At 44.4% G+C, this 10,729-nt stretch overlaps 1 protein-coding gene across 1 annotated transcript; it reads right to left on the bottom strand.

Annotated features, from left to right (window-relative positions):
* Window positions 1-1,264: 1,264 nt before the first annotated feature.
* Window positions 1,265-10,367, bottom strand: NIPSNAP3A (nipsnap homolog 3A). Its single transcript, XM_014882403.2, has 6 exons — window positions 10,158-10,367; window positions 7,949-8,150; window positions 4,772-4,933; window positions 3,067-3,216; window positions 2,662-2,748; window positions 1,265-2,551 (listed from the first exon to the last, which is right to left on the bottom strand). The coding sequence occupies exons 1-6, from the start codon at window positions 10,230-10,232 to the stop codon at window positions 2,475-2,477; spliced, it is 753 nt and encodes a 250-aa protein (XP_014737889.2). The 5' UTR covers window positions 10,233-10,367; the 3' UTR covers window positions 1,265-2,474.
* Window positions 10,368-10,729: the final 362 nt, after the last annotated feature.

The following is a 10,729-nucleotide window of genomic DNA, read 5'->3' as shown; positions in this document are numbered from 1 at the left end:
CTTTTTATTCCCCTTAATTTTGTCTGGCCTGTTTTTAGATATTCCCAAAAGGCATCAGTGGCACCCAAACCTGCCCCCAGCACTTGAGGTGAGGCTGCCCCAGCTCAGAGCAGAGCAGGACAATCCCCTCCCTTGTCTGGCTGTGATGCTGTGCCTGATGCATCCGAGGACAGAGCTGGCCCTCCTGGCTGCCAGGGCACTGCTGACTCATGGTCAACTTGCCATTGACCAGGACACCTCAGGGCCCATTCCTGCTTCTTTCCCGCATCTTGTTCCCCAGCCCCAGCGTTGCCATATCCCAGGTGCAGAATCTGGCACTTTCCCTTGTTGAACTTCATGTGAACTTTGATGATTGCCCAGCCCTCTTAATTTCCTGGGTTTTTTGTCTTGATCTAGTGTCCAGCTGGCACCTCAGGATAAATCACACCTCTAACATCTTGAATGTTCTTTACTCTCAATGCTACTGTTGAGGAAAATAGTTTTAATTATAAAAAACAAAAAAACCCAACCAAACAAAAAAATCCCAGTGAAACAATTCTTGCATTCAAATGAAAAAAGTCTTTTTAATTCTCTCGTCCCATTTTTCAGCCCATGTTTTTGTTAGTAAAAAAAAAAAATTTTCCTTTGAAAACTCTTCTAACAATATACTCGTTCATCAGCTCTTTGTACCTTATAAAGTTGATTTGTAAAATGTAAGCCAGGGGTCTCTGAAGTACTGTTTGTTCCACCCTGAGAATGCTAAAAATGGCTTTGTTGGAGGGAGCAGTGGATGAAGACATGGATATAGCAGCTGGGACTTGTTACACTTCCTTAACTACAGCAGCCATCTCCCATGCAGCCACCTTGGACATTACCATAATGGCCTAGATCTCATTTTAGTGCTTTCTGTGAGATCTTAATGCACTTTAAAGAAGCAATAATCATTAGGCAAACTGCACAAAGATACTTTTTTTTGAGTACTCAATTGCTCATTGCAGATCCATGATTAACATCTAGAAAAGTCTCCCAAATGCTCTGCAATTTATAGTCAATACCTGTAAATTGCAGAAGAGGGTGCTCTGTACCACTGTACACAAAATAGAAGTTTGACTTCCCAGCCCATGAGCCCTCTGCCCTATTGTTATTCACTTTAGCTTACTGGTTCTAAAGTAATTTGTTGCTGACCAAAAGACAAGACCTGCAAAATGAATACTGTACCTGGAGAATGGGATTTATCATTTCATAGTTTAAAAAGAGTAAGAGCTTGAACCATAAACACTAAAAATGAATGCTTTATGCTCATTTATTTAGCTTTTAACAGTCTGACAAAAAAAGTATTTCAGAGAATGCCAGCACATGTAGATCAGTTGAGTCTGATGACACAATAGAACAAGAAGGGCTAATCAGCTTTAGCATCCTAAACAAATATTAAAATACTCAAGGCAAAGCTTGTGTTTCATGAACAAAAACGGAAAAGCCTGAAATGAACCGTAACAAGTTATTAAGTAAAAAGTCTCATGGCAGAACTCATTAGGATACACTACCTAATCAGCCTCATTGTTGTACTTAAGTGCAATTCCAGCAACACTGATGTTGTACATTGCTCAAAATTAATATAAAGCATCCCAGTGAGAAGTCTGATTAAAACATAATTGGGTAAGGTATATCTGGGAGTTTCCTTTTTTGATGCCTTATCAGATTCTGTACTTCACTGGTGTGTGAGTCTGAATTTCATATAAAGTGTTAGCAAGTTCTCTTCACAGTTTAGTTAGACAGCTGAGAACCAAGGGCACCATTACGGTTTCAGGCCCAAAAAGTGGAAATAGCGGATTGAGGAGAGGGACTTGATAACCTGAAGCTGTAATTGGACAATTAACCCCAATATGTAAATAAACCAAAACTTATAAAAGGGTGAAAACTCATGACCAGTTGTCCATCTTGGGTGGAGCCACGGCTAGGCTCTGGTACTGCCCAAGGTGTATCCTTTGAAGGCCTTTTAGTAAATACATACTTTATTCCTTTAACACTGTCCAGCCTCTGTTCCAGGTAGCCTCTTTAGGCATCATCTTAAACTGTGTGGAATAACTTAGATGTGATAATTATAAGAGGCATCAAAGTGTGTTATAAAAATGATACCATCCCTGGCTGGAATGCTGGACAAAAGCACTTCACTTATTCCGTTTGATAAGTGATCTAGGTATGCAAAAATTATTAAGAACTTAGGGATTAAAATAGAAGATTGGTGAGGCATGGTTTGTATCATGATATGGCTCAAGTTCTTTGTCCTGGAGATGTAGGAACATCATCATCAACTTCTTGTTTAATGATTGGGATCAAGAGTGCTGATTTACATTGCTAGTGGATAAGCATTTTGCATCTATTTTTTTGTCAACAAAAGAATAGCTCAGCTGATGAGGATATGGGGATCCATGTCACTTGCTGACAGCACTTCCATCTTGTCTGTTCTGTCATCAGTTACATCCTTTAGAAGAAGGTTACTTCAGCGGTGAGCATGGCAGAGGAATCACAAGCACATTTTGCTGGGACTCCAAGAATCTGACACTGTCGCGCACTAAAATTAAATGTATATTTAATTAAGACAGTATTCCAGTAAAAAGTAATACTTTTCTCAGCAAGCATGCAGGTAACACAAGTGAGTTCTCTAGATTCATCATGTCTTACCAGCTGCTACAACTCTAGCATCTTCATGGGCACTGTGTCTTCCTGCTGCTCGGTGATCTGGGCTCTCGTTCCACCACAACACATGGACTGAGGAAGTACAAATAAAGTCAGCTGAGCACTATTATGCTGCAATACAGCACATACTCTAAGTCCTAGCAATTTGCCTTCATCTGTTACATGCCTTGCAGTAACAAGACATCAGATTAACATCAGATCTGAGACTGTGGCAACTGGTTTAAGCCTATAACCCAATACACAAAGCTGGGTTCAAGGACTGTTTACAGGACCTTGCTGATCCACACTAACATTTCCATCAAGCTGGCCAATCCTGGTCCAGGACAGGGGCTTGTCTCTCTGCCTCTGCCCCTTCCCATGCCAAAGTCTGTATCAGAAACTGATGAGTACCTGTGTTAAGTAATCCATATTCTGTGTGGAAAACACCAATCAGCCTGGTATATCCTGTGTTGATGTGAGCATTGATTGCAGCTCGAAATGCTTCACCCCACAATGCTGGCCCACCAGGCTTCATCTGGAAAGTAACCCATTCATATACACCTAGAAGAAAAGGCAAACACTGCCACAAGGAAGGAAATATAAATTGATATACCAGATCTTGAACTGTGTCTCATAGCCACAGTGTATTTGCTGTGAGATCAGTATAACGTTTCCCTTCCATTTGGGGACAGCAGGAAACTGCCCTTTCCTTCCAACACGCAAAAGAGCTCACAGCTTCCAGAGGCTCACAAGAGCACAGGCTCACTAGCTGCTGTTAGTTCAAGGGTAAATCTAAGTACCGGGGCCCTGAAGAACAGAAGGTTTCACACAAAGCCCAGCTTCTCAATTTTCAATGTTGCATGGAAACTTCGGGACATTCAGACTACTTTGCAGGTATCACAAATGCTCATACTTGTCTGAGGGATTTGTGTGGCTGCTTGAGCAATGCCGGGTGTCTTTTCTAAGACTGGTGATGTTTTCTGGCATTGAAGTGGTTTATGATATTACAAACCTCTTTGACTCCTGGCAGTTGATCACAGTAAGATCTGACAGCATAACCAACACAGCAGGACTAGTTTAGCACCTCTGCTGTGCCAAGCGAGCTCCCTTATTTGTACAGAAATGGCATAATTTGCCAAAAAACTCCAGTCCCACTAAAAGTTACTTGTCTTCTTTCTGTTCAGGTAGTTACTTCAGATCGCAGTTGTTGACACAGTAGTAGAAAGCCAGACACTTGCTACTTGGCAGTGTCTGCTGTTACTCTCCAGCAATGGGCTGGAGATAAACTGCAACAGTATTTGAAGTCACCTCTCCAGATTTTAGAGAAAACTAGACTGCTTTCAAATTCAACAGTAGCAGCATAAAATTCCAAATCCTGGGGAAATAAACAACAAAGATTACTCTATCTATACATGTGCTGAGGGCTGAAGCAAGGTCTGTTCCCTGTCTCTTCATGCAAGAAAGCCTGCCAATGTTCATAAATTGGGGAACAGTAAATATTATTAATACCAAATTTGCTACAGAGAGAATTAAAATACATAGGGACACGACTTCTACACCTAACCTATTATTGTTACAGAAAGAGACATAAGGAAGAACTGCAGAACTACAGCTTGGTCAGTATCACCTCTGTGCCTGGCAAGGTCAAGGAGCAGATCCCTATGTGTGACTTTCATGTATCTTTAAAAAAGTAGGGAATCTTTTAAACTTTATGTGAAAGAAGCAGTAACATCAAAGCAAATTGATAGAGGAAAATCTCTCTGTGAAAGAGAACAATGATGATGCAGGAAATTCCCTCTCACTGATAGACAGACAAAGTCCAGGATGACTGCTCTGACCACTACTGTGACATTACCATTTTGCGTGCTCATTTAGCAAGTCACAATCCTGATAATTAACAACCTTAAGGATCAGCGCTCTAGTCAGTTACTGATGTATGTCAGTGTAAAATCCTTCTGAAAAACTGTCCCTCATCTGTGTTATGTCACCTTTTCCACATGGGTGCATGTACATGCCTTTGTTATATAAAGGGTCATAAAACTATGCAATACCTGGTTTAAACTTTAAGCCATTTTTTGTTAGTAACTTCAATCTGCAAAAGAAAAGATAAGCTCACCCCCTTCCTTTGGAGGCTTCCCAAGTTGACACCAGGGCACCAGATAAGCAACCTCATTGTGCTGCTTCTCTACTAAGGGGAGAATCACAGAGATTAATTTTCCCTGCCATTCTTTGTCATTTGCTAGTGCATGCCGGACTGCTGTTCTGTGGGCAAAATTATCTGTAAGAAAGAAAAAAAAAACAACATGAAAATGCATATGATATCACATCAGGCCAAATCAAAATGTATAATCACAAGAAGGCAAACTATACTTACCTAATTTTGAAACTAATATTTTTAGGCATCATATTAGCTCAAAGCAGATGTGGTAAGTTTCCTTTAAATTGTGCAAAACTACCTTCAAAATCTGTTTTAGCTCCCAAATTAAAATGGATTCAAGCCACATGAAATTTTCCAAGTAAGTTTACAAAATAGTTAAAGTAAGTTAAGCAATTTTACTGTTAAAAAAGGTTTACATATGGCAACTGCAGGGACCACTTGATGGAGCAACAGTTACCAAGGATAAGATTTGGAGAAAGCACAGTGGATACAGAAATGAAGTGGAAATAAAAATCAGAAGTAATAGCCTACAAAGAAAAAAATTAATAAATGTGGTTTGGCTTATATAAAATGACATTAAAAGTGTAGAATTAATGTTTGTGTGTTCAGTTACATAAAAAGATCTTAAATGCCCAAAAGCTAAACCTTTTATTCTTTTTCTTTTCCTTAATGCAAAACAAATCCACTTAATTAAGAGTGTGAATTTCAACTGCTTAGGCTGCAGAGGCATCTTAAGCAATACATTTATGCAGACAGCTCCCAGTATTACAAATGAAAAATCCAGCATCTGAGAATGGGAAGAATCTTGAGAAATATCAGTATCTTGGGTCTAAGAGGGAAATATAGCAATTATGTAAAAAGAGATCTGATGAATCAAGGAGGAAGGATGTGGTAAAGTTTGTTCATTTCTCAGATCACAGTGTGGTCTTAGGGTGGGGGGGACGAACCACCACAATTAGACATGTAAAACACTGTTAGGAAACAAAAGGTATAGGTTTTCTGTTACTTTTGCATTTAAAAGGTTTCCCACAGATTTTTTTTAATTACTTTTTTTTATTTAGAGATAGTAACAATAGCCAAGACTAAAATGTTCTGAGAAGCAGGACAATTTATAAATGCAAGTGAACTCAAAATATTGACAAATGAAATGCCCTTTCTTGAAGGAAAAGAAAGACATGGCTGCCCAGGTAATGAAAATTGTTGAGGTGCTTAATGTCCTTTTTTGCCTTGGTCTGCACTGGACCAGCCTGACCACACAAGTCACAAAAGGCAAAGGCAGGGACTGTGAGAATGAAGAACCACCTGCTGTAGGAAAAGTTCAAGTCTGAGACCATCTAAGGGACATGAAGGTGCACAAATCAATGGGACTCAATGAGACACATTCGTGGGTCCTGAGGAAACTATCAGAGGAAGTGGCTAAGCCACAATTCGTTGTATTTGAGAAGTTATGGCATCCCATTTTCAAAAAGGAACATAAAGAAGAACTGCAGAACTACAGCTTGGTCAGTCTCACCGCTGTACCTGGCAAGATCAAGGTGCAGATCCTTATGGAAATGATGCCAAGGCTCATAGAAGAACATGAGGTGATTGGTGACAGCCAACATGGCTTTCCTAAGGGCAAACTGTGCCTGACTAATCCAGTGGCCTTCTGTGATGGGGTTACAGCTTTGGTGGATGAGGGAAGAATGACTGACATCAGAGGAGGTGATGAAGATCATCCAAGCGCTCAAGCACCTCCCCTGTGAAGAAAGGCTGAAAGAGTTTGGGCTATTCAGCCTGAAGAAGAGAAGGCTCCAGGGAGACCTTACAGCAGCATTCCAGCAGCTAAAGGGAGCCTATAAGAGAGCTGGAGAGGCACTTTTTACAAGGGCATGTAATGACAGGAGAAGAGGGAATGGGTTTAAACTGACAGAGGGTAGATTTAGAATCACAGCATGGCTTGGATTGGAAGGGATCTCTAAGCATCACCTAGTTTCAATCTCCTGGCCACGTGCAGGGACATCTGCCATTAGACCAGGTTGCTCAGAGCTCCATCCAGCCTGGCCTTAAATATCTTCTGGGATGGAGCAAGAGTTAGATTGGATTTAATGAAGAAATTCTTCACTCCGAGAATGTTGAGCCACTGGAGCAGATTGCTCAGAGAAGCTGTGGATGCCCAGTCTCTGAAAGTGCTAGAGGCCAGGCTGGATGTGGCCCTAAGCAACACGGTTGAGAGGAACCAAACAATTCTCAGAGTCTATGATTCCATGATTCATCCCTCCAAAACAAAAGGAGTGATCCTTTAATCTAAACAGGTACTGTGATCGCACTGGACTTCAATGACCACACTGTCTCAACATGCAGATAGACCTGGACTGCAGTAGGTGTTCAAGGGGAATTATACCAGTGTGCCTTCCTACCCCTCTGTAACCCAAGTATCACTTCCCTTTGGCTCCACAAAAAGCACAACCAACACACCTAGTTTTTAGCATAATCATAGCTTTTTTTGGCTCACTTGCACCTTCCATGTCAGCACCGACTCCAACAACATAAAAAGTTGATCATACTGCAAAAATTGTATTACTAGCAAGGTTAAAGCTGCAAAAAAACCACTCTGCACGCCTGGGAAGTCAGACCTGGTGGAGTGGCTTCCTACCTCATTACAGATCCACTGCAGAAAGGAGTTTAAGCGTGCAAACTGCATGCTCATTTTTTTTTTTATGGAAGTGACTGGTACTCTGAGCTAAAATACAAGAACAATTTTACATGCCTATAAACACACACAGGCTGCATATATGTGCATATTTCCTTTTCTCCACTAGTTTTGAAAGTTTCAAGACATTTGTGGAACTGACTCTAAATTAAAAATATTCACCATGAATGAAACACTCTGACACAGTTCCTCTATCGTACCAGTTTTGAACAGAGACTGCTGTTTAAGAACATTTGCAACTTTCTCATCCCAAGATGTCAAAGTTGTCCTGACAATCTCTGAAGTGCTCTTGTCACTAATCAGTACAGGAGCAATGTTTTGGGGGCACCTCCTCACAGTAAGAGTAACAAATAAAAGCCAGGTAAGCATTCCCCTCACCTTCTTGCCTAGGAGGCAGGGGACACACAAGAGAGCAGAGCAGCGCAAAGGGATGCTGACCATACCGTACTTCCAAATGTGAAACACCCTGTTCATGGCTCCCAGCTCTGAGTACCAGAATCCCACCAGCTCCGAGTGAGCCGTGCGAATGTGCAAGTACTTGTCTATCGCTTCCAAAAACTCCTTCATCTTCGCTGGCTTAACATCATATGTGCGAATTTCGTAGAAAACGCCATTATCTTGTCTGGGCCCCGTAGCAAGGCATACCTGAAAGAAAATAGTAAGAAAAAATAGTAAAAATAAGTCTCTACCCAGAAAGTTGTATTCTTTAATTAATGCCATATCACAAAAGGATCTGTTGCTGCAGATTGGGAGAAGGGTACTTGCTTCATGATGTCCACTATGAAGGAACTTTTGCCACTTTTCTTTGGAAGCAGTTCCAATGTCCATTGTTTGCTGCCACTCCTTTTGGCAATGCAACAGACTATGATGTGTCTTTTATTTGATGCATTCAACTGTTTAATTAATAGCTCATAACAAAGAAGGATTTTCCTTCTCTCAACCTCCTTCTCAGGAAGTCAGCAGCAAGATGTATTTGGCTAAAGATATCATTCAGAAGCAAGGCTGCTGAGATGCCACCAAAGGGGAAGCAACACCAACATCTGCCTGTGTTGTGCTTACTCAACCAACTCATGCTACTGCATTGTGTTTTCTACTTGCAATCTAATGCCAGTATTATCAAATTATATATTGTTGGCAAACCAAAGGAAAAGATACCAACACTTGGGAAAGAGTGATTCATTCAAACACAAGATTGCTTAAGTCCACAACCTAGCCCTTTACTGGCTGCTTCCCAAGGGCTGATCAAGAACAGTTTTTCTGTTCATATTAGACAAAACACTTTGGGAGTCCCTAACTAAGCATACTTTTGCACCTGCCTCAATAACTTGGAACATGCTACTCACCCCTCAAATAAAACATGAAAAATGAAGGCCAAAACACAGCTTTGGCCTTAGCCCATGTTTACACAGAGGCAGCTACAGGATGGATTTTCGACATATCCTATTTCACAAGAATCTGCAGGCATGAGCACCATGCAACTCAAGCCACATAACTTTTGTTATTTTTGTTTATGTTTAGAAATTACTTTAAGATCATCCTATTCACTGTGAATCCAGATGTGCCACATCCACCACTAAATCATATCCTCAAGTGATGTATCTATCTATTTTTCAGACACTTCCAGGGATGGTGACTCGACTACTCCCCTGGGCAGCCTGTTTCAGTGCTTTATAACCTTTCAGCGAATAAATTTTTCCTAATATTCAATTTAAACCTCTCCTGGTTTAGACAACTTGAGGCCACTTCATCTAATTCTGCCACTTGTTAATTGGGAGAAGAGCCTGACCCCCAACTGGCTGCACTTCCAGGTCGTTGAATACAGAAGGTGAAAACCAAAGGCTTTGTTCCTCAATGGCCCTTTTAGCATGACACATCATTGGCTGCCATGAGTCATAGCTCCTTCGGGCTGTTACAAATCCCTGCAGGATCCTGACTGTGTGGGGAGCCTGCAGTAGGGCCCACACGGGATTACTGTGGGAGAATGAGAGACCCTGAAGCTTTCTGCTGCTTAGGCAGATAGTGGGACACTGCAGGACCACTTCTGTTCCAGAGAAGGGCAATGGAGCTGGTGAAGGGTCTGGAGGACAAGTCTTATGAGGAGGAGCTGAGGAAACTAGAGGTGTTCAGCCTGGAGGAGAGGCTCAGGCGTGACCTTATCACTCTATACAACTGCCTGAAAGAAGGGTACAGCCAGGCGCGGGTCGGCGTCTTCTCGCAGGCCGAGGACAGTAACAGGGTAAGAGCTCATAGTCTCAAGCTGCAGCGGGAACGGTTCAGATTGGACACCAGGAAGAAATTATTGACAGAAGGGGTGATGGAACATTGGAACGTGCAGCCCAGGGCCGTGGTGGAGACCTTCCCTTCCTCCAGATGTTTAAGGAAAGGCTGGACGCGACACCTGTTGCCACGGTCTGGCTCACAGGGTGGGGGTGTTCGAGCATGAGTTGGACTCGCTGATCTCGGCAGTCTTTTCCAACTGACTCGATCCCGTGACCCAGGGACGGATCCCAAAGGACCTCACACGACTCTGGGCAGGGCCCGGCGCTCGGCCCGCCCGTTCCCGCACGCGGGCTCGTGACAGACGGCGTCGCGACAGCGACAAGCCTCGCCCGGAGGGTATCGCCCCCACCCGCCCCGCGCCCCCGCCGCTACCTGCGGGCCGCAGCGCGGCAGGGCCAGGCGGGCGGCGGCGGCGAGCGGGCGGCGGAGCAGCGCCAGCGACAGCATGGCGGCCGCGGCCCGGCCACAGACACGGACGCAGCCACACGCACAGACACACGCACAGACACCGCCCCGCCTCTGCCGGCCTGCGATGGGGGCGCACGGGGGCGGGGCGGTACGGGGGCGGTGAGGGGGTAGTACAGGGGCGGTACGGGGACGATGCTGCGGCAATGCTGCGGCGGCACGGGGGCGGTACGGGGCGGTGCTGGGGCGGTGCTGGGGCGGTGCTGCGGCGGCACGGGGGCGGTACGGGGCGGTGCCGGGGCGGTGCTGGGGCGGTGCTGCGGCGGCACGGGGGCGGTACGGGGCGGTGCCGGGGCGGTGCTGGGGCGGTGCCGGGGCGGTGCCGGGGCGGTGCCGGGGCGGTGCCGGGGCAGTGCCGGGGCGGTGCCGGGGCGGTGCTGGGGCGGTGCCGGGGCGGTGCTGGGGCGGTGCTGGGGCGGTGCCGGGGCGGTGCTGGGGCGGTACGGGGCGGTACGGGGCGGTACGGGTATGGCAGACCC

This window comes from Sturnus vulgaris, chromosome Z (assembly GCF_052056855.1).
Source record: "Sturnus vulgaris isolate bStuVul1 chromosome Z, bStuVul1.hap1, whole genome shotgun sequence".
Taxonomy (NCBI): domain Eukaryota; kingdom Metazoa; phylum Chordata; class Aves; order Passeriformes; family Sturnidae; genus Sturnus; species Sturnus vulgaris.
The sequence above is the reverse complement of the archived record's forward strand: the minus strand, read 5'-3'. Positions and strand labels throughout refer to the sequence as shown.